Source organism: Adiantum capillus-veneris, chromosome 24 (genome assembly GCF_014529385.1).
Source record: "Adiantum capillus-veneris isolate H3 chromosome 24, ASM1452938v2, whole genome shotgun sequence".
In the NCBI taxonomy this organism is placed as follows: Eukaryota; Viridiplantae; Streptophyta; class Polypodiopsida; order Polypodiales; family Pteridaceae; genus Adiantum; species Adiantum capillus-veneris.
Window position 1 is genome coordinate 5,931,969 of NC_140954.1, and position 23,959 is coordinate 5,955,927.

Consider the following 23,959-nt stretch of genomic DNA (forward strand, 5'->3'; position numbering starts at 1 on the left):
TCAGCGCGAATCACGGGGCTTCCGTAGAACATTGCGTCAGCAGTTCGACGCAAATCTGGGATCCTTGCTTTATTTCATGGTTCTAGTGTCCCTTGGGCCCCATTGCACTGGACCCTATAAGTTGCAACAATTTTTAAAATTGAATCTTTCCTTTTTGGCCTTTCGGAATTGGTTTTGCAAGTTGTTATACGTTTATCTACATCTTTCACTAGGGTTTGGACCTCCCTTTGTCCGGAGTGTGTTCAATTGGCGATGCCACGTCGGCTGAGCATGCGATGTGGGTCGAGTTCTCTTGTTAGGACAGGTCGAGATCTCCTACGAGGACATGCCTTCGCTAAGTGGCCCATCTATCTGCAAATGTAGCACCGGTTCGGGAGTTCAAAATGCTCCACCCTCTGGGGTAGCCACCCACCACTTACCCTAGGAGAAGGACTACCTTCGGGAGGGTATGAGTGTCTCACACCAGAACGCGAACTTTGGGAATACATGCAGCCTTGGCAGCCACTGAAGCTTCCGTGCACGGGGTCTCCAAGTTAGTCCCGATCTCAGAACCTATCTTGGAAAGAAGGGTGAGGTATTCTCTCCTTCGGCCATGGACGCAGACCGAAATGGGCAGATTTGCTTCCTCGGCTAGAACATTTGAAACTGGGTCGAAACCATGGTGTTCCTCGGCTAGAACATCTGAAATTGGGTCAAAACCATGGTGCCACTGTTGAAAATGAGCCCTGACCGCTCGGATGACGAGCGGGCTCATCCAGATGACCTGCTGCCAGCCCTCAGTTGGCTGGTCGCTGGTTTCTGTCGAAGTGACAACCTGTGTATCGTGGGTACGTATCTGCTGGGCATGTTCAGCCTTGGGGGGCTGAGCATGCAATGCGTGTCGAGATCTCCTGTTAGGACAGGTCGAGATCTCCTACGAGGACAGGCCTTCGCTAAGTGGCCCATCTGTCTACAAATGAAGCACTGGCTCGGGAGTCGAGAATACTCCACCCTCTGGCGTAGCCACCCACCACTCACCCTAGGTAGAAGGACTACCTTCGGGAGGGTATGAGTGTCTCACACCAGAACGCGAACTGTGGGAATACCTGCAGCCTTGGCAGCCACTGAAGCTGTCGTGCACAAGGTCTCCAAGTTATCCCGATCTCGGAACCTATCCTGGAAAGAAGGGCGAGGTATTCTCTCCTCAGGCCGGGGACGTAGACCGAAATGGGCAGATCTGCTTCCTCGGCTAGAACATCTGAAACTGGGTCAATACCATGGTGCCACTGTCGAAAATGAGCCCCGACCGCTCGTATGACCAGGGGGCTCATTGAGATGACCTTGGCAGCCATCTCGGGAGTCTCAAACTCAATCTAGTAGTATCCTCGCCCGAGGAGATGTATGTCGATGTTCTTTATCACCTCTGCTAGGAGACGGGCCTGAAGGTGGTCATGCACCTCGCCTCTACAAAGGAAGAAAAAAAGAGGGGGGGGGGGAGGCTTTGCGATGCGGGGGAGGGGGAGAGGATGCGGGATGGGGCAGCGGGGGGTGGGCAAGGCTGCGGGCAGCAAGGGGGGAGGCCAGCAGGCAGAGAGCTCTAGAGAGGGAAGGGCAGCGAGGCCAGGGGGAGGGGTAAGTGCAGCAAGGCGGGAAAGGGGGGGGGGGGGGGGGGGGGGGGATGGCGAAGCAAAGCAGGGGGGTTGCACGAAGCAGCAGCAGCGAGCGTTCACCTTGTTGCGACCTGCATTGATTTGTTTCTTCCCTCACAGCAAGGATTACATTTGTCTGAAATCATGCCTAACTATTCAATATTGCAACCATCGCATGCAGGTATGCACCAATCTTTCCTCCCGTCTACAAGAATACAAATCTGAGAATGCGCAACTGGAAGTGCTGCTCCTTAAAGAGGTAAAACCTCTCCCATTAAACAGATTTTTTGGATTGAGTGTCGAGAAGTCTCTTTGGTTCTTGAAAACCTTTTCCTCACAATTCAGAGAGAGGAGAACAATAGTTTGAGAATCAAGATCAAGGAAGTACAGCTAGAACTCATCTCTGCCAGGGCAGCAGTAACTACAGTCGAATCAGAGATGTCCTCTGCATTTGCATCCAAAAACTCAGAAATAGAAGCTTTACTAGCTTCTTTGGAAGGTGTCAAGAAGCAAGCGGCTCATTCAGAAGGGAAGCTTGCTGCTTTGCAGGTTTTTAAAATCACTACTATCATCATGTAAAAGCTGTTTGTTTCTTGTTCTGTTCATGAAAATAAGCTTAATCTAGCTCTTGTGTTCATTGGAGAGGTCAACAGGCTGATATGGATGTGATGGCAAGAAGCCGAGACTTGACTGAGAATGGAATGATTCAGGTTTTACTCACATTGTATGAAACACTCTAAAGGTGTTCTTCACTGTGTTCTAGTTTAGTAAGCAACTTACCTTTTCCTTGATGATGCTCATGGGCTATATGTCTTTGACAGATGCTAAAAGATTCTCTGGAGGCTGCTGAGAATAGGGCAGAGGAGGAACATTCATCACATTTGGCTATGCGCAAGGTTTTTATTGTTTGCTCACTTATCATGACCATTGACAAAGAACGAAATTGACTATGCTAGCGTGTTGGTCAGAGTGAAGCCAATGATTTGCAGTTGCTTAGTATGTTGTTTTTGCAAACTCCATCTGCACAATTTTATAAGAAACTTGGCTTGGAGTCTTGGACTACCGTTTCAGGTTCACGCGTCGAAGTCAGCTTGCTTGTATGCCTCAGCCATTACCATTGCAGGGCAGAATCGGTTTAACGTCAATCAATTCTTATTCTTAGTGTTTGTTTGAGTTCCTGTCAATATTGAGCCTTACCGTTAATGTGGATAGGCTGCTGCATGAAGAGAGGCAGAATTAAAGCAGTTTGTAGATTAGTGTGTTCTATTTTTGCAAAATCCACTTTGGACAATTTCTGAGTTAATTTCACTTGAACTATTTTACCAGTATTAGGTGTTGAAGTCGTCTTGTTTGTAGATCTAAGCCATGCCTAAGATATTACTATTGTTGACCAGGACCGGCGTAAAGTGACTCATGGACTATTTAATTCTTATCTTAGTCTCTTCAAGTTCTTGTTAATATTGGGTGCTATCTTCAATGTGATAGGCTGCTGCACAAAGAGAGGCAGAATTGGAGCAGTGTGTAGCTGATGTGACAGCATCTTTAACAAGGATGCAGGTAAATTGTTGACACACCTCTGCATACTGTTTGTGCATTAAATATTTTGCATTTATATAAAAGATTAAGTGTGCGATCAATGCCATGTTTGACCCTGCATGTGCAATCGCTGTTTGGATCCATTTGGCTCAAAACATTGTAGGTGTTGAAAACAAAAAAATTATAAGCCTTGCATTGTATTTTTCGTTTGCTTTGAATACAACTAGTTTTGTTTCCCTATACACGTGGCGGGAATATGTGCAATGTAGAGGGTCAAATTCAATCCATCGTATGCCTAGTACCAGGGGATGAGCTGAGCAATTTTCCTCACTAGAAAACACCTTGAGCCTAGGAGATATGAAAGATTGAAGTTCAAGTTGTAATCTGGATTGTTTTTTCTTTAAGTTTTAGGGGTTATGCCTGTGTTGTAACGGGCTGTATATGACCCTGGGGCATGTGCCCCTCATAGTGTTCATTAATAGAAGATTTTACACCAGTGTGCTCTCACTTCGCTTTTTTGGCAACGGTAGTGGTGCTATTTTAATTAGTTCTGAAGTTTTGAGTCTGCATTCTTATACTACAAACTGAACAGAAAATATGCGAGTTGCGAGTCTGCTGTCTGTATTGACAAGAAATGGTCTATGATTGTGCATGACAGCGAACAGTTGATGAGCGAATACAAAAAGCATCTGAACTGGAACAGAAATTGCTAACTTTGGAAGTAAGCTGCTGGATTTTTATTATCTTTATGTGTAAGTCAAGCATGCTCAGTGACAAAGTTAAAGATGATCACTGTCCAAAAGTCTTGTTCTTTCATCATACTGAGACCATGAATTTTAGTCTTACTCTTAGTGACAATGTTTATTTTTCAGCTGGATTGTGCAAGCTTGACTCAAGAGCTTCAGAATGCAGAGGCAAAGTTGCACAAAGAGCAGAAAAGGTTTCTGGAAGATTCTAGTCAGACTTCACAAGTGTGTGCAACTATTCTTGTGCTTGCTGTATTTAGGGACATTTTTTGTACTTTATCAGTAGTCTGGCGAATCTCTAGATGTGATCTTTCAAAGAATGTCTCTGCTGTCAGAATAGCTAGTGATTTTATCTCTTTTTTTGCTTTTCATCTCAATTTCTTTCGCTCCTTATGTGGCAAGAACCCACAGCTTTTTTGAAACGTGTTCTCTTTTCTTATCAAATTAGTTGGACTAACTGTTGCTAGTAGTATTCTCTCAAATTGGTTTCAGTTAAATCCATAAATTGAAAATTACGTTGAAGGAAACAGTTTGAGCAAGCCCTCACAAGCTGGTCATTATAGACGTGCTTGGATTAGTTGTGAAGCTGGCCACATTGTTAGGGCTAATCTTTCTCTTGTTCTGTGCAAGTTCTACCTCCTTTGATTGTCCTAAACTGCATGATTCTGTTGGTGGTTGTTAAATTGAGGAGATGGAGTGTTAGCAGTTCATCATAGTTGTGTTAAGAGCCCGTAACCGTCTAGACTCTTGGATTTTGGTGGGTAATCTTCATTAGTTCACTGATAATCATAAGCTTTGTGAATTACAAACCATTGTTCCATGGACTGTGTGATTGCTTAAATACACTGCTTAAATAATTCATAAAAAGGCTTTGAACTGTTGGAATGTGCACAACCTTAACAATCATCAACCATTCCTTGGTTCATTACCCTTTTACAGATCCAAGCATGGCGCGAAGATGCTGACAGAGCCCGCCAGTCTGTGAGAGAGCTGGAGGGAAGAAACTTGGCAATGGAGGTACAATGTATCACATGGAACCACTAAACAGTTGATACAACTCTTTCCACTTGTCTTTTGAGGTTAGACCACAGGTAGAGAGGGAAACGAGGCCACATGTATTTACATTCAATTTTGGCCAGGCAGAAAATCAAAAACTAAGAGTGGAGCTAGCTGCAAGGAAAAGAGAGGCTGAACAATTTTCTTCTCAGGTACAGAGAAATTTTTTAATTTGTCTAAGTACGGTCATTTGTTTTTCAAGTTCGTTTGACCAATTTCATGAAAAAATAACATTGGTGTAATGGTTTTGTATGTTGGCAAGGACTGAGACACATTTGTTTGACAAACAGTTACTAAAAATTGTGCTAACGAGAGCCAGGAGCTCGCTGCTGCTGTCCCGCACCCACTCTTGCGTTGCCTTGCGCTACCCCCCCCCCCCCCCCCCCTCGCTCCAGCCCCCCTCGTTCCAGCCCCCCATCGCCCCCTCGCGTTCCATCCCCCTCGCTCCAGCCCTGCCCCCCCCGCTGCTCCCCCCCCCCCCCCCCCCCCCCCCCCCCCCCTCTGATGGCTTGACCTTCATTGTCGGAGCTCTCTCGGAAACTGTTGTCGTCTGGTCCTCTTCATCCGCAGCATTTACAACAGTAGACACAGATGGAGGCTCATGCTCCACCCTAGAGGGACTCTCCAGAAGCCCTCTCGCCCGACCCTACAGAGCCCACCATCCGACTTGCTCTCCGCCGACAAAGCAAGCGAGCCTAGCCGCAGAGGTGGAGTGCCTCCAAGCTACCTCCGTCATCTGCAAGATCATTGGCACCCGACCTAGCAGAGGAGAGGTGCGTGATCTCCTCCAGTCCAGGATAGGCTCAGAGATTGGGACTGTCCTGGAGACACCTCTCACGACAGCCTCTGTAGCTGCTAAGGCAGCTGGCATTCCCACAATACGTGTTCTGGCTCGGAACACCCACACCCTCCCGAAAGTCATTCTACTAGCTCGGGTGAGTGGTGGTTGGCTCCGCCAGAGCGTGGAGTATTCGGACCTTCCGAATCAGTGTTTCATTTGTCGACAGATGGGCCATCTTGCGAAGGCGTGTCCACGGAGGAGGCCTCGACCTTCACCTCAGGCTCAGCCCCAGCCTCCTAGGGCGGCCAGCAGCAGTAGACACAGTCACAGGGTACTTAGGCAAATCCACCCTCTGAGCCTGGGGCTCAGGCAGAAGAGGGCTGGCAGCAGGTTCGTGGTCGGCGTTGATAGGGGCCACCACATGAGCCTAGCCCTTTGGGTGGTGGCAAGGCTCCAAGCAGCAGTAGTGGTTTCCCACAGGGAATCGTTTGGACCCTCTTCAACAGGACGAGGTCCCAACTCCACCCGTGGACTCAGCCTCGCCTTTGACAACCCCTCCTCCCCCCGAGTTCTCCTCCGGCCCTCCCCTTCGCCTCCTTTCTCCTCCCCGCCTCCCCTCTTTCCTTCTACCACTCCTATCCCCCCTACCCCTCCATCTCCCACTAGCCCTGCTGCTTCCACATCTCCTCCCGTTCCTACCCCGTAGTCGACCCATGGGACAGGACCTTCCTCGGCTGCTAGGAGATCTCTTGGCAGCACTTTGCCATGAGTCGCATGGCGAGAGAGGGACAACCTTTCTTGCGAACCCTCCTTCTGGTGCAGACGTCTCCCTTTGCAGCATTTCCTCGTGGACTGATGAGCTTCGATATTCGTCGTAGGTGGGACTTCTTCGCCTACGACTTCAGACAGTTTCTCGGAGACCCTTCACCAGACTCTGAGCAGCTTGTTTCAGAGTTCATGTACTGTTCCTTGCAGCTAGAGGGATAGAGGCCTTGGACTCAGAGGTTGGCCTTCTCTTTTCCCATATGTGGCAGGGACCAGTGTGAGTGGACTGTGGACTCAGTGATGGAGTGGCTGCAAGCACAGGCCCTCGAGTTCTCTCACCACATGGGAGACCTGGGGGTTACAGATCTGATATAGACTTTGTGGCCGTTGGCCAAGTTCTCAGTGACACCTCCAGACTCAGGATGTAGACACATTGTGGTACACTTCTTTGCTGACACACAGAGCCCACGATGCTATGTATACATACATGAGGACTCTTGGACAAAGGAGGTTGCCCTGCGTACCGCACGCTCTTCTTGGGCCTGGGCTAGACTTTCTTTGCAGTCATGCCTATCTCGGGGACGCTCGGATGGGGACTACTCCCCATTCAAGCTAGCCTCGAAGATAGCGCAGTTAGCTGCTGCTGCAACATCAGTTCTTTCTCGTTCTCCATGAGGATTGTCTCATGGAACGTGCAAGGAATAGGTAGGCCCCAGTTTCAGTGCCAGCGGGGCCAGGGTCGATTGCATCAGGAGCTTCAGCGATGCCTTGTGGGCGTAGAGATTGATCTTCTTATGCTGCAGTAGCACCATCTTTGTGAGAGCCGCATTAGACGATGTGGTCAGCTTTTGCATGGGCGATATGAGACATTTTGGTCAGCTACATTTGGACCTAGTGGTATCCAAGGAGGGGTATGTATGACTATTGCGGACTCTTGGCAGCAGCAGGCCATTGTGGGCAGAGGTATTATTGTGCTTGGCAGGGCTCAACGGATTACTATGCAGATTCAGGGCTGCCTCTTGGGCTTCCTGAACATGTATGCGCCTAATGAGCAAGTGCATGTGCAGTGTTTTGGTCTCACATTGTAGAGTCTCTGCCGCATGCAGAGCAATGGTGCATTGGGGGTGACTTCAACATGCTGCAGGACCCCTCTGTCAGGATTGGAGGTAGCCATGCTACCGTGCATGGGGCTGAATTGGCAGCATGGGAGAGGCTATGTATGACTTTGAGGGTTCCAGATGTTTGGCAGCACTTTGGCTTTGTGAGGCCCCCAGAGAGCTTGGCCTTCTCTCGCTCGGACCGCAGAGTGGGAGGAGTGAATCTATCTCGGATAGATCGCTTCTACTCTAGTGACCACATCTGTGACTTTGGGTGGGTCAGTCTGCATTCTGGCTGGGACATCTTTTTCGGACAATGCACCAGTGATCCTCACTGTGACAGATAGACAAAGGAGGGGGAGCACGATGCTACGCACCGCTGAGAGGATCTTGTTGGACTAAGAGCTCGGAGAGCGAGTGTTGGCTCTTTGGACAGAGGGCTTGGACACACAGGACTCTTCTGCTAACAGAGTGGCCTCTGAACTTGCTCAGCTTAGTCGTTTCTTTCCACAGGAGTCTACGGCTCGCCTGGCTGCAGCGAGGGAGGAGGAGCAGTGTCTCCGGCGGGGTGTTGCTTCCTTCCAGAGGATGAGGAGCAGTATCCAGAGAGTCCTTGGTTGGAGGAGCAGTTGCAGCAGGCTCGCCAGGAGCTTGCCAGCATAGAGGAGAGGCGCCATGAGTTTGCTTTGCATCGACAGGCATCTCAGTGGACCCAGGTGAGTGACAGAGTGACTGGGGCGTTCTTTGAGGCAGTGGAACCCCGTCATGCGCACACGAGTGTCAGCCAGTTGAGGAGACATGACGGGTCAGTTGCTTCAGAGCCAAAGGATATGCGTGTAGTTGCTACTGACTTTTACCGTCACGTGTTGTCAGCAGAGCCTCAGTCAGATCAACAGGATGCACGTAGAGAGCAGGTTTGGGCACAGATGCCTTGTCTTGTGACTGAGGAGATGCGTAAGAGGCTTGAGATGCCCCTTCAGCTAGAGGAGCTCCATGCGGCCCTCAGAGCACTTCCCCGAGGTAGTTGTCCCGGTGAAGATGGTTTGACTCCCAGTTTTTTCTTGGAGTACTGGGACTTGCTTGGCTCAGACCTTTGCAGCGCTTTTCAGTACATCTTGCACACAAGAGAGATGCTGTCAGCATGAGTGAGGGCTTGATCTACCTCATTCCACAAGGAGGGTGGCTCCTTGGATGAGATTCGGCAGTGGCGGCCCATCACTATCCTCTATGTGGTCGAAATATTATGTCCATCATTCTATTGAACATGGCAGGAGCATTTGTGAGACCGAATGGCATGACAAGAAACTCATAGAGACCAAATGTTGTCCTCAACGCAATCTTATGGACATCTTCTAGCCTAATGCGTATCTAGTGGAACCCACTCTTTAGGTCTATCCTTGTAAACAATGACGCTCCCTCAAGCCGATCAAGAATGTCATCTATCCTCGCTATGGGGAACCTGTTCTTGATGGTATTTTTATTCAAGGCGCGATAGTCAATGCACATGCGCCATGAACCATCCTTCTTTTGCACTAGGAGTATAGGCGAACAAAAAGGGGATGAACTGGGCTGAATCAGCCTCTTCTCTAGAAGCTCGTTGACCTGACTCATAATCTCTTTCTGTTGGGCTGCACTAACCTTGTACGGTGGTCTATTTGGTGGACTAGAACCTGGCACAAGATCTATGGTATGATTCTCAGGTCTTTCAGGAGGTAACTCCCCTGGCAAAGAGTCCGAAAAACAATCACTGAAACCACTCAGAAAAGTTGACCTGTCTTTATCTAAGGTAGACAAACTAGATACAACTTCAGATACTTCTTTTGCAAAGATCAAGTACGCAGAAAGATGATTCTTTATTACAGATGAAATAGTAGAAGTAGAAACAATTGGAATAGACTCGCCTTTAAGCTTTACATCAAGGACATGAGTCTTTCCTCTTTGTACAAGGGTGATCTTTTTGTTGTAAGTATCCACCATACATGCAACCTGTAACACCATGGGATACCGAATAACACATCACAGCCCTTAAGAGGCATAATATGAAATTCTTCCACATCCACATAACTCTGAATATGCAGACGAAGCTTCCCCAAAATGGGAGTAATAGGTTCTGAATGACCTGGGCATGGCAAACCTGCTTCACCTGTCATACCCATCTCCTCCACGCGAATGCCCAACTTTGATGCCAATTTTGGTGATATGAAATTTGCATGGTCTCTTGGATCAAAGAAAACCTGCACTGTCTGGCCTCTAATTTTGCCCCAAACTCTGCACAGTTTCGTAGCATCTATGTTTGGCTGGTCACCAACAAAATCTGGGACAAGTCCTGCACTGGGCTTTGGCTTCTTTCCTTTATGCTCTGACTTGTCATCCTTGTCTTGTGACTTCTTCTGTGGGCATTCATTAGCAAAATGTCCCTCAACGCAAATGCAGCATTTCTTGGCCTCTCTTAGAGCTTTCCTTTCTTCAAAAGATTTCTCAGAAAAATGCCTTTTGTGTCCTTGTCCTCGCCCAAAAGTAGATCTAGGTTGCTGCTTGGACGTGTTAACCTCATTAGTGGAGGGTTTCTTTGTGGGAGGTATAGAAGGCTTTGCTGCAGCATTGCCCTTGGCTGAAAATTGTTTACCCTGGGACCCTTTGTTGTGGCTATAATCCGTCGGAATCTCCCTTCGACAGATTGCTGGCCACTCTCGCATTCTCAATCAACTGCGCCATATTCATGACAATAGTCTTTATGCAGTAGTCCTTGATTTTCTTGGGCAATCCGCAACAGTACTTCTCAATCTGTTTTGACAAGGGCACAAACCTCTAACAACAATGTGGCCTAAAATAGTTTATTGTACTCTTCCAGATTCGCACTGTATTCAACTCGTGCCACATCCACTTCAAAAGTGTTTGTAAGCCATGCAGGTGCAGAAAGTTGTTTGAATTGGACCCATGTTGTTGGGGCTTGACCCCCATTCACAATGCGGTCCACCATTGAAGTGCATTCCCTTCCAAGAAAGTGGCAATCTTGGGTATCTTTGAAGCCTCTATGAAGTTTCCTCCAGCATAAGCTGCATCAAACTGTTGTATGAAGGTCAATGCCTTCAGTTGATCCTCGGTTCCCCAAACTAGGATGAATGTTGTCATATGTGATGTAATTCCCCATGATGTCATAATGTCACCTAATTTTATGCCTATAGGAGAGGATGTACACGCATTTCAAGCCAATCAATTCGGTTTTCTCTTTTATTCATGCGTGATTCTCTTGATTATCCTCTCTAACTCCAACACTCATTGCTAGAACCTCACATTGTTTGAGAAATTATTTTCCAGTTCATCTGTTTTCCTAAGTTAGAACTCGTTTGGATCTTTGGTGTGCTACCTAGAGGGGTATGGTAGATTGTTCGCTTAGGTCAGATATTGGCTGTTCCATAACTCCAATATGGCCACCTTTATACTTTTAGATTCTCTCTTGACAGTCACTACAGTTCTCATTTGATATAGGAGCCATGCAGCAGTTACATATCTCGCCCGTCCATGTTTTATATTCTTATTACTGCACATGTGACTTGATGCATGAGTGCAGTGACATACCTTGCCCGTGCATGTTTATATTCTCATTACTGCACATGTGACTTGATGCATGAGTGCATATTACATTGGAGAATTCTACATCTTTCTCTTGTCCGTCTTATATGTGGGAAAGCATTTCAGTTTGCCTTTAAGATATGTCATGTTTTAGGGGTGGCCCACTCTTGGAAGTGTCTGTGCTGCATTGGATCAGATCTGATTGAGTCTGTCGTTACAGTTCAATTGTTACAGTCTGAGTAGTACTAGATTTTTTGAATGTTTGTCTCAGGCACAAATGGAGCTTGAAAAGCGCTTTCAAGAACTGACTGAAGTGCTGGTAGCATAATCGACCTAACTATCAATTTGGTTATAAATGAACCACAGTCTGAAGCCTTAAAACTATGCCGCAGTACTTAAAGCAAACACAGTTGGAAGAGATGGCCAGTGAAAAGGCTGCTGCGGTTATTCAACTTGAGAAGGAACTAAGCAGATCTAGAGAAGCTCAGGTTAGCTGTTATCTCCATATTAACGACATTAGTAGAGTAAGAGTTGTTGCCAACCATTTTGAGATGTACAGGCAGAGGCTGAACGAAGCAGAAGGATGCGGCAATCTAATTCAATCACTGTTTGGGATGATGAAAGCGAGATGAAGACTTTAGAGTGAGTTTTGAAGGTTATAAGTGAGCGCACTTGGATTCCTTGTGTGTGCACTTCACACTTGTGGACGAGTGAGCATGAAAGGAGTGGGGTGGATGCATCTCTGTGTAACTGTGCTCACATAGGAAAACTGTGGATGTATGCTCCACCGTGTGCTAGCGTACTGCATAGGTGCATGTATTCCACATTCTGTATAGCTAATCAATGTTTTTTGGGTCTTGGATAAGATCTCTGGGTCTTCAACAGCGCCGCCTCGTCGGTACAAGCATACAGGTAAAGTGGCAGGTTGGGAGGCTCTTTTCATGAGTATGTATACTAAATCGTTTGTATGTGCGGTGTCCCCCTTCTTCAGAAAGCAGCAAAGTTTTTGGATACTGGAGCTGTTACAGCTGGTAGATTCCTTTGGCGACGCCCTCTGGCACGGCTTGGTGTGCTGTTTTATCTGGTAATTTTCCTGCTTTTGATTTCCACTTTTAGTGTGTTTCCCTTTCCTTTATTGACATTAATGTTCTTGATTTCAGTTGTTTGTGCATGCATTCCTCTTATACCTAATGCACCGGTTACAGGTTTGTGATTCTTAATTGATGATTTAATAATAGCGATAAGCTGCCTATTTATTTGCTTGCTCCAACTTGTATTGTAGGAGCAAGCACTGGATTCTCTTTCAAAGGAGGAACTGGATGCAGCATCAGCTGCGGGGCTGATGAAACTTGGCATGCATCAACTGAAGCCGTGAGGCCCGTGTACAAAATAAACAAGGAATGATACATTCTTCATGTACTCACAAATCCGCCTAGCATCTACTTCACTTGACTCAATGTTTATGACCTTATAAAAGGGGGCATTGGTGAAAGATACACAATCATGTATAGAAAGCTCGCTCAGAATATGACCAGAGCAATTGCATTCTTTAGTAGCCCATGTTCAGCTGATGTGAATGTAGTCAAATTTAATATCACGACTGATGGGCAGTGATATTTCAGAGCTATGAAAAGGTCTTTTAATGGAAGGGTCTAATCCCATCTTTTGAATTATCATGTGCAATCAAATGTTTTCGAGAATGGCAGAGTTATATGTTGCTCAATTATGCAAACCACCAAATGGAGTCGGTGCTTGCAGACTATCATTCATATATTTTACAGTTACGGGGTTTTTAATGATTCTTTAGGCTGCAAGAGTTGTTTGGGATAAACCAGAATGAAGGATAAAGAGGAAGAGTTTTTTTGCCCCTTGCACAGGTTAGTTAAGAATTGCTAATCACGTTTAGTTTTTAAATGAAGAACATTTAAACGCGGGAACTCTCTGCATATGTAGAACTTGGTAGACCAAATGAAGATATGCATGGCTGTGGCACAAGAGTGAGTAGAAAATTGTGTGTGTGTGTGTGTGTGTGTGAAAGAGAGAGAGAGAGAGAGAGTTGAAACGATATGTTATATTAAACGTTTTCAAAAGATCATTATGAAACAATCTTGGTGGATCTAATACAATATCTAGGTACAAAATAAAAATGAACTAAAGTGAAAGAACTAAAATCATCATCATCAATGTCTGAGGATCCCCAGCATTCGGCATTGTGTAGTGTATTGCATCGGTCATTGAAGAGCATTGTCAATGTCCGCCTCTATAAATAGGCGTATTGGACGTCTCCCATGTGCTAGAATAGTCCTAATCCTTTGATGGGGCCTCCACCAATGTCGTGGTCGCCCTAGTAGACTTGGGCATCTAGCTCTTCCGAGCTCAATGGCTTTGTCCACTAATATACCTCTGGTATAGGTGGAATTCGAATTTTGTTTTGAAGCTTGCTCATTTGAATCCCTACTTTAATGAAGTCAATGATCTCCCTCTGTAAATGTCTCCCACTGCTTGATCTGTTCAAGAGTCTCTCCCTCTGTCTGCGTAGCCCTAGCAAAAACAACGCAAGGCATCTTTGATCCTGATATCTCATGACTAGCCAACGGTCCAAAGCCCTATTGAATAGACAATGAAAGTGGGCTTGTATCTCATAGTATACTGGACAATGACATATTTGATGTAACTCTTGTCTCTAGCTCTATATAACATAACTAACAAATCCTGGCCTCTGTTGGTACTCGCCATCTCTATCTGATGTGATTGATTTGCGCATTTGATCAATAGCACATCGTATCCCGTGGGATAAATAAGTCTGTATAGGCATGTTTGATCACATATCCATCCTCTGTTAGTTGGAGAAGATGCACTCTACGGAAAGCCATCTTTGTGCCCAACTCTTGTGTTGGTTGTTTCCATATGCTCCTGTATCTAGTTGAATCAGATCTTGACGTATGAGTCTAGTGATCTTTGTTTGTGTGAGATAGGGAGGGTGCATCCAAGGAATACTGAAACGGAGGCAAACTGTCCATGCCGAAACCATGTGGGATGTCATCTATCCATACTAGTAGATGTGTGTGTGTGTGTGTGTGTGTGAGAGAGAGAGAGAGAGAGAGAGAGAGAGAAAGAGAGAGAGAGAGAAGCCTTGCCTTGGTGGGTACACACATTCATAGAACAACACCTCTACTTTTCTCCACTTTTCGTTTTCCCTTTCCAAAGAAGAGCACCTACCCAAGATTTCCCTTAACAAAGCATTTTCTTCATCGTACAAACATACCTTGTACCCTACCCCCTACACGCACTCACTTATAAAAAAAGTTCACAAGATGCTTTGCAATATTCTCTCCTTCCTCCCTTTCCATGTCTACAACTTAGCTTAACGTTGCCTCTGCTTTGTCGTCCTTGATTGCCGTTGCTCAGTGCTCCCTACCCCTCCTTCCATCGAACGATCATCGCGAGCACATAGCTCAGCAAGCCACAGCAGCGCGCATGCAAAGCGAGCTCTTCTTACGTTGCGAGATGGAGAGAAACAGAGAGCTCCACACATGCTATGAGACAAAGAGAGAATTGTGCTTGCTAAAAGAACCAAGGCCCGTCCTCCTACAAGCTCCTTGCATTTCTTTGTGTGTGTGTGTGTGTGTGAGAGAGAGAGAGAGAGAGAGAGAGAGAGAGAGAGAGAGAGACATGGCATGCGGACTGAAGAAGGCTTGCACTCTAAGATAGAGAGAGCGAGGGAGAGAACTCTTCGAGCATGCATGCGCGCGCGCAAACAATCGTTTGCCCTACGCAAATGCCTGCTCCTGCACAATTGTTTGTTGCCCCTGCGCATTCGCGGCTGTGTGCTACTTGCGGCGGCATTTCTCCCCCTCGTCATAGTGTTGGGCAATTAGCAGCCTCTTGACAGTTTTGCACTGGGGGTGGGTGCGAGTGTGTGTGCACCCGCATGGGTAGTGTGTATGCTACATGCGATTCAGCCCTTGCGAGCTTGTCTGCAGCTGTGTATATGGAAGCTTTGCTATGTGTGTGTGTGTGTGTGTGTGTGTGTGTGTGTGTGAGAGAGAGAGAGAGATTTCGATTATCGTCCACGAAGGTCAGATATGACCTATGGGACCAAAACAAAACATTACATCCGTTCTTGAGGGGTGGGGGGATTAGATACATATCAATTACGGATTGAGAGTCCATTAAAGGGGAAGGAAAAAGGGTAGAAACAATATCAAAATCAAAACCTAAGCGGTGTCAGGTGGAGGGGGAGCTGGCTTGGGAGTTCGAAACTCTTGAATGATGGCTTTACCACCACGGTGGACTACCCATTTACCTTGTTTACGAGCTTCATGCATCTTCTTGAGCTCGCTTGCTTTATGCTTGAGTTGGTTTGTAGTCAATTCCTCGGCAATCCAAAGCTTTGTCCGCTTGAGGCGATAGGATTGGCATAGCATCCTTGTTCGTTCTTCTTTGTTTTTGAAAGTGAGGATGCATTGGCCAGGTGGTACACGCGTATGTGTGTCGTCGATCCAAGAGATAGTGTTGGGTTCGATTGATTGGTTGAAGAGTGTCATTGAGCTTGGTGATGGCTTCTTAAAGGGTGTACTCCTCAGTGCACCATGCTGAGGAGAGTCCTCCAATTCTAACCTTGAGGCCAAGGGATTCTTGTAGGCGGCATTCTTGTAAGGATGCTTGGATACTGTCGATCTTCTTAAGCGTTGCTGCATTGGCTTCTTGCTGAGCCGCCTTGACAGTCTCATTGAGAGAGGCTTCAACTTCGTGTTTTTTTGCAAGTAGAGTTTCATTCTCCTTTGCCGCATCTTTGACCTTACCCAATCATTCTTTAAGTGCAGCATTCTCCAAAACAACGGTTTGGATTTGAGTCTCTAGGACCGTGATCCTTGCGTCCTAACGAGCGGCGGGATCCTTCATGGGTGCAGCTGCCACAACAAGAAAACTCTTGCGCGTAATGGGGGTTGGCGTGTTGAAGGAAGACATGACTCGTGTGAACCTTGATTGTAAAAATAACCTTTGAAGCTTGGCGGCGTGAAGACTTGTGGGACCTTGTCCTTGCGACTTCCCAAATCGAAGAGGCTCTCTATGCAAACCTGTGGGACGTTGTCACAAATACTTTCATCTTGAAATAAAAATAGGGCAGGGCATCAATTGCGAGAGGGGATTAACGAGCTTTAACTGCTTATGCCCACTTGCTCGACACTCGCTGTCATGAGCGTAAGGACAACTTGCGTGAGCGTGAGGGGAGCGGGTAAGGGGAGTGGGTTCTTTGAGGGGCTTGAGCCCGAGGGGTGGGTCTAAAGACTAACGCCTCCCTCACAGGGCCGCCCTTGCACCTGCAGGAAGACTGAGGCGGAGGCACTGCTGTTAGGTCAGAGAGCAAAACACACACACACACACACACACACACACACACACAGCAGGTAGTTCGTGTTGCGTTTCTCCTCTTGTAGATAATCTTAGGGTTTATTCTCCATATGTCCCCCTAGCTTGGATACCAATTCCAAAATACAAATAAACCTTGGTAGGCAAAAAAATAAACTCAAATGGGGGAATTTGCAGATGCACGTTTGGTTGTGGTAAATTTGGACATATCAATGTGAATGCCCATAGTCTTTGTTGAAACCGCTACCTTCAGTTGTTTCTCCGTCGGAATTCATGTTGCTTCTCCCTCTTCTTTGTCTATGAAGACAAAGATGGGGGATTTCAAAAGAAACATGCAGTTTTAATAGGATGAAGATAAAAAATAAGCTTCTGACCAATGTATAGTCTAGTGCGAAGACTGTCACCAAAGGCAAAGCCAAACTTGTTGATTCCAATGATGGTTGGCAAACTCGAAAGAAGGCAGCTAAACCTCATTTTGGGCCTTCATTAAAAAATGTGCCTGCTTCAGATGGAAAAAGTGGTGGGTACTATGCATCTACCTCTCATGATCGAAAAACACCGGTTGAAGTGTGGGATAGAGCGATTCACTCTTACAAAGATGCTTTGCTTAGTTTCACATCTACATCATTGCTTATGCACCACCTTTCTTTGCAAGGAATGCATGTGGATTCTTTTTTGATGGTTGTTGGCATCGATGCAAATGTGCCAATCGGCACTACTTCTTGATGTTCTCTACGTGGTTATTATTGTACATATGCATTCTCCTCTCAAATGTCTCACATATAATGTGCGCGGGTTGTGCAACCATGACAAGTGGAAACCGACCTGGTATTATGTATGTACATATAAAGCAGCTAATGTAGTGTTATAGAGGCATATTCAGCGTGACTTCGCTAGTCAATCTTCATACTTTGCGGGATTTTTGATTGCTTATGCTGGCACAAGTACTTCTTTGAGTGTTTTAATGATGGTGCGACATGAATTGCAGCCAATATTGGCCCACATTGACCTAAGGGGGGTGATGGATGGTTGTTCATTGTCTTGTTCAAGGAAATATTTTGGAATTTGCTGGTATATATGCTTATATAGCTTCGACCCAAAGAAGTCACCTTCGGCGAGATTTAGCTAAATATCCCTAGCGATCGCCTGCATTTTGGTGTGGGGATTTTAATAATGCACCTCCAAACATTGACAATGCATCTTGTCATTCACATTTGTTGAGTTTTGAGCGTTCTTCTTGGGATAATATGGTCAATAATGAGGTATTTTGGATGTTTGGGCCCTAACTGGCTCTACAGAGAGGGGTTATACTTTTATCCATGATGCTCACTCAAGGTATTGAGCATGGTTGGATCGCTGGTATTTACTGGGTACTCAACAATATGATAATATACGAGTTGATTGTTCTTTTACCCTCTTTGATCATTTTCCTCTTTGGCTGTTGGTTTATTTTGATGCATCTTCTGATGATTCTCCTCTTCCCGGCAAGCGGTTATTGCATAATGCATATCTTTCGCATCAAGCCTTCCAAAATATGGTTGAAGCAATGCAAGGATGTCCTTTAAGTGCCATACTGTATGCTATTGCCACTCATCCTCTATTGCTTTATTTGAACTCCTTGACGGTACCTTCTCATTGCACATTTATGGGTTGGCTGCTGGTTTATATGTTAATGTTCGAAAATCTAAACTTTCGCCATTGCATCAGATGGATTGACATTCTATGTTATGGCCAAGTCAGACTGTGAAGCCAGATTAGTTTATGCAGCATCTTGGATACCCTTTGGCTTGGTCGATGAACAATGCCAAACGTTTGGTTTGGGTTGAGCATAAAATTAGATCTAAATTATAGTATTGGTAATTGTCTACCTGGCCGCTACATGTACGACTCAGAATAGTCAATTCCATCTTGATGACATATATGCATTTTTTTTCTACCAGTGTTCATTGGCCATTCCATCGTCTTTGTGCTTTTATGTCTTAAATTTTGGACCATTTTTTATCTACTTTCTCCCAGAAAAAAGGGCCGCAACTGCTAGGCTATGGATAAACTGTGTACTCCAAAGCATTGTGGTGGTCTAAATATTTTACATTTGAGTTCTCCTATTATTGCAAGGAAGGCCACGTTGTTATTGGTACTGGCGGAATAAAAACATCCATGGGCATTGATGGGTTGAGCATAAAATTATATCTAAATTATAGTATTGGTAATTGTCTACCTGGCCGCTACATGTACGACTCAGAATAGTGCATTCCATCTTGATGACATATATGCATTTTTTTTCTACTAGTGTTCATTGGCCATTCCATCGTCTTTGTGCTTTTATGTCTTAAATTTTGGACCATTTTTGATCTACTTTCTCCCACAAAAAAGGGCCGCAACTTCTAGGATATGGATAAATTCTGTACTCCAAAGCATTGTGGTGGTCTAAATATTTTACATTTGAGTTCTCCTATTATTGCAAGGAAGGCCACGTTGTTATTGGTACTGGTGGAATAAAAACATCCCTGGGCGTTGATGTTTGCTTTTTTGTGTTCTCATGCGGTTTCTACACCCACTTTTGGTCATTGGCAGCTTTCATATTGGAATGTGGTTTTTGGAAAATTTGAAGCTACAATTCCCTGTTGCCTCCTTGTTTCCAATCTTGTAGCTGATTGGAACAAGACACAAAGCAGTTTTCGTGGCATGGTCTGGATGATGCATGGCAATTCGCTCAAACTCGAGAGTTTGCATTGGAGTCTAGTTTTTTATCAGACCCTTGTCTAGCGTATTTCTCTCCCAGAGAGGCATTGATTGGATATTAGATGTTGTCGACATTGATGGGCATGTATTTTCATTTCGACAGGCTACTCTTACTTTTGGTCTTGAAATGCATTATAAACACACATGGAAGATCATCAAGGTTGATTCTGGATCTCCCATTCCGTTGCTCGCTATTGAGGATCCATTTTGTGATTGGCATTATGCTGGTTCTTCTATCCTCTCTTTATGTGCAAAAAAGGTATATTGCCGTTTGCAATCATCTTCTTGGCTTGAGGAACAATGCAATATGGTATGGAATATGAATAAAGGTACTACATGGTGGCGCAACAAAGTCATGTAAATGTGGCATGCTAAACTTCCCTTGAAAGAGCGATTGTTTATATGTAGATGTATCATTGGGGTTCTCCCAACTGGAAAATTTCTTCGCTTCAAAAGAATGGCTTCCTCGCAATGTGTTCATTGTGGTGCCAACATTGAGAATATTCAACATTTATTATGGTTTTGTTCTCATATGCAGCGGTTTGTGGATTACATCTCAACATGTCTTCGCACTCATTTCCCGGCTGCCTCCTTGTTTCCAGTCTTGTAGCTGATTATAAACAAGTCACAAAGCAGTTGTCGTGGCATGGTCTGGATGACGCGTGGCAATTCGTTCAAACTCGAGTTTGCATTGGAGTCTGGTTTTTTATCAAACCCTTGTCTAGCGTATTTCTCTCCCAGAGATGCATTGATCAGATATTAGATGTTGTCAACACCAATGGGCATGTACTTTCATTTCGACAGGCTACTCTTACTTTTGGTCTTGGAATGCATTATAAAGACACATGGAAGATCATCCAGGATATTGTTGATTCTGGATCTCCTATTCCGTTGCTCCCTATTGAGGATCCATTTTGTGATTTACATTATGTTGGTTCTTCTATCCTCTCTTTATGTGTGAAAAAGATATATTGCCATTTGCAATCATCTTCTTGGCTTGAGGAACAATGCAATATGGTATGGAATATGAATAAAGGTACTACATGGTGGCGCAACAAAGTCATGTAAGTGTGGCATGCTAAACTTCCCTTGAAAGAGCGATTGTTTATATGTAGATGTATCAGTGGGGTTCTCCCAACTGGCAAGTTTCTTCGCTTCAAAAGAATGGCTTCCTCGCAATGTGTTCATTGTGGTGCCAACACTAAGAATATTCAACATTTATTATGGTATTGTTCTCATACGCAGCGGTTTGTGGATTACATCTCAACATGTCTTCGCACTCATTTTCGGCTGCCTCCTTGTTTCCAGTCTTGTAACTGATTGGAAACAAGTCACAAAGCAGTTGTTGTGGCATGGTCTAGACGACACATGGCAATTCGTTCAAACTCGAGTTTGCATTGGAGTCTGGTTTTTTATCAAACCCTTGTCTAGCATATTTCTCTCCCAGAGATGCATTGATTGGATATCAGATGTTGTCGACACCAATGGGCATGTACTTTCATTTCGACAGGCTACTCTTACTTTTGGTCTTGGAATGCATTATAAAGACACATGGAAGATCATCCAGGATATTGTTGATTCTGGATCTCCCATTCCGTCACTCGCTACTGAGGATCCACTTTGTGATTGGCATTATGCTGGTTCTTCTATCCTCTCTTATGTGCAGAAAAGATATAATGCCATTTGCAATTATCTTCTTGGCTAGAGGAACAATGCAATATGGCATGGAATATGAATAAAGGTACTACATGGTGGCGCAACAAAGTCATGAAAGTGTGGCAAGCTAAACTTCCCTTGAAAGAGCGATTGTTTATGTGTAGATGTATCATTGGGGTTCTCCCGACTAGAAAAATTCTTCCCTTCAAAAGAATGGCTTCCTCGCGATGTGTTCATTGTGGTGCCAGCACTGAGAATATTCAACATTTATTATGGTTTTGTTATCATACACAGCAGTTTGTGGATTACCTCTCAACATGTCTTCACACTCATTTCCTTGAGATACCTTTTGGTCAATATTTTTAGCTTTTTGGAGTGCGTACACCGCTACTTCAATCGTATGCATACTTTTTTTATTGGGTTAGATTTTGGGTGTTTTGGAAAGTTTGGGGAGCACCTAATTTTCTCAAGTTTCAGAAGGTTCATGTGGATTATGTATTCCTCTTCAAAACCTCTCTTCAACAATCTATTAAATTTGCCCATGACTTGGATGAGCTCTCCTCCCTTCATTATGAGCTCTACTTTAACTGTTTTTTATTTACCGCATGGAATGTTTTCTGTGGGTTTTTATCGTTTTGAAGTTTCCCATTAGCAATTCAATCTGATATTACTATTTTAAAAAAAGTGTGGCTAAGAGATAAAATGGACAGAAGCAAGCTTTGAGAGAGAAAAGCCAATACATGTGCCTCCTCTGGTAAAAGCATGAGATGATATCTCAAAAGATGCCTCAAACTTGCGATTTTTTCAAAAACATGCACTCATATAGTGTGAAATATATAATTTGGTAGTTGAAATCTCACCTTTGGAACTTGTATATATTCCTTTACCACTCACATCTAATAATAGTATGTAAAGTTTACTCGGCAAAGGGAAGTGTTATGTTTTGCCACTTGTTATGAAGTTTTGTTTGACACCTAACAAGTGGCAAACAAGTAATATGTAATTTGTTTGCCACCTAACAAGTGATTTCACAAAAAGTAACTTCTTGGTGTTGTCAAAAACAAGAGTTATTGAGGTTGCAAAGGATGGATGAGCTCTAGACATCTCTTACCGAAAGAAGAGTTATTGAGGTTGCAAAGGATGGATGACCTCTAACCATCTTTTGGCCCGTAAGGACTGCTTTCATGGAGCTAGTCTTGGTTGCTGCATATGCAACACCCTCGCAAGATTTGGACCTTCATAACTTGGTCCTTGCTTTAAAGTCAAGAGAGCCTAGAATGGGCGACAAGTAAGCAAAAATTTAATTATAGTGGTTCCCTAGAAAATAAAGTCCAACTTGGACCTAGTGTGCTTTTTTCTTCCCATAATGAATGCAATACTTGGTGCTGAAGCAATCCTTTGAGATATCTCTGGTCTTTACCATTACGTATATTTTAAAAATAGTGAATTGTGAGCACATAGCAGCAACACTAGAGTGTTTACTTAGCTAGAACAATAGCTTTGTTTGAATCTCTGTGTTCTCATCACTCCACGTGACTCTTGCTATTCTACTTTTTTTACACACTACTAACTAGCATTATAGACCGGCCTACCAGTCGACCTGCCCTGCTCTTCTTTGGCTGCAAAAGAAAGAGCGATAATTCTTTGTCATGGACACTGGTAGGGCTTCAAGGTGGTTGAGGTGAGTGAAGTGGAATACGGGATGTGAGATGGTGCAATGGGGCGTTGGACTATGTAGAGCTAGAAAGTGTTGTGCAAAGCTTGAAAGTGGTGTGCAAAGCATATGGTAGCAGGAGTAGATAGGGACACTTGGGAGCTTCATCGTTTGGGATGCAATTGGGAGTGTGGGACAGTCCACAATCAAATTGTATTAGTGCTCTTTCTTACCTTTGCCCATTGAGGTATATATTATTGTGATTAAACCTCGCATATAAGGAGTGAAAACAAGATTGCTCTCTCTCTCTCTCTCTATCTCTCTCTCTCTAACATCCTATTTTTTTAATTTGTGCCAATAACTTCAACACACTAAATCGAAAGCCATTTGATCTGTAATGCAAATGGCCTATGAATTTTGAGAATAGCGGAATTAAGAGAATTAGAGTGAGCATTTTTGTGAGATCACTTTGAGAACTTGTAGGGTGAACTTAATTGATGGTAGCAACATAAACATAGTAATTAATTAAATTGGCATAAACAATACTTTTGCAAGAGAGAGAGTATTAAAGAACATGAAAATAGATGAGGAATGGATTTACTTGGAGCCGGTCCCCCCTCCAAAAGGCGTTTGTATTATAGATTCTCCCATCAAGAGAGACTTTGTTACAAAATAATTCTTGTGTTCCTTGTGACCTTGGTGATGCTATGAAGATGGAAAGCTTCATGCATCACAAGCTTAACATAAACTTTACAAATAATTAACTATCCCAAGCCTCAGTCCCAAGGCCTCAAACCCCTTTGAAGGTGGAGAGAGCTAGCAGGGAATGAGGGTAGGGAAGAGGAAGAAGAAACATTCCATAGGAGAAAGAAATAGTTCCTCACTTATCATCACTCTTCTTGCTTAGCATAGCCTAATAGCATAGTAATGAAGATGAAGAAGATGGCAAGCTTAAGCATTGAAGCATGGCTCTTGGTTGGATTTGCATTCCATAGCCAAGAGTGTTGGTGTAGGCTCTCCACACTCAACAAACTTGGAGAAGGAGATGGAGCTCTTGCATTTTGCACTCCACACAATGAGAGAATGTGTGTGTGTGTGTGGGAGAGTATAACCCCCCTCTCATGCTTGGTCCACCTCTCTCTCTCTCTCTCTCTCTCTCTCTCTCTCTCTCTCTCGTATTATTTTATTATTTCCTTTGGATATGTGCCCTCTTTTTCCTCTTTTGAGAGAAAGAACTTAATTATTTAGTTTTATGTATCTAAATTCTCATTGGACATCTTTAAAACCTAACCATTTGCATTTAAGTACATCATGAGGGCCACATGTAGAGGATCGTTTGAACATGTGTCTTT

At 44.5% G+C, this 23,959-nt stretch overlaps 1 protein-coding gene across 4 annotated transcripts in view; it reads left to right on the top strand.

Moving 5' to 3' along the window:
- Positions 1-12,887, top strand: part of LOC147425872 (golgin candidate 1-like) — a 76,005-nt gene extending 63,118 nt beyond the window's left edge. For 3 of the 4 annotated variants that reach the window (XM_086497895.1, XM_086497898.1, XM_086497896.1), the window contains 16 exons: positions 1,810-1,887; positions 1,974-2,177; positions 2,282-2,338; positions 2,450-2,524; positions 3,114-3,185; positions 3,823-3,885; positions 4,037-4,135; positions 4,850-4,927; positions 5,050-5,118; positions 11,454-11,501; positions 11,575-11,670; positions 11,742-11,824; positions 12,049-12,094; positions 12,174-12,266; positions 12,343-12,387; positions 12,465-12,887. In XM_086497895.1, the coding sequence (XP_086354021.1) occupies positions 1,810-1,887; positions 1,974-2,177; positions 2,282-2,338; positions 2,450-2,524; positions 3,114-3,185; positions 3,823-3,885; positions 4,037-4,135; positions 4,850-4,927; positions 5,050-5,118; positions 11,454-11,501; positions 11,575-11,670; positions 11,742-11,824; positions 12,049-12,094; positions 12,174-12,266; positions 12,343-12,387; positions 12,465-12,557 (1,299 nt within the window). In that variant the 3' untranslated portion in view covers positions 12,558-12,887. The remainder of the gene's footprint in view (positions 1-1,809; positions 1,888-1,973; positions 2,178-2,281; positions 2,339-2,449; positions 2,525-3,113; positions 3,186-3,822; positions 3,886-4,036; positions 4,136-4,849; positions 4,928-5,049; positions 5,119-11,453; positions 11,502-11,574; positions 11,671-11,741; positions 11,825-12,048; positions 12,095-12,173; positions 12,267-12,342; positions 12,388-12,464) is intronic. The other variant, XM_086497897.1, reaches the window with a different exon arrangement.
- The last annotated feature ends 11,072 nt before the right edge of the window (positions 12,888-23,959 follow it).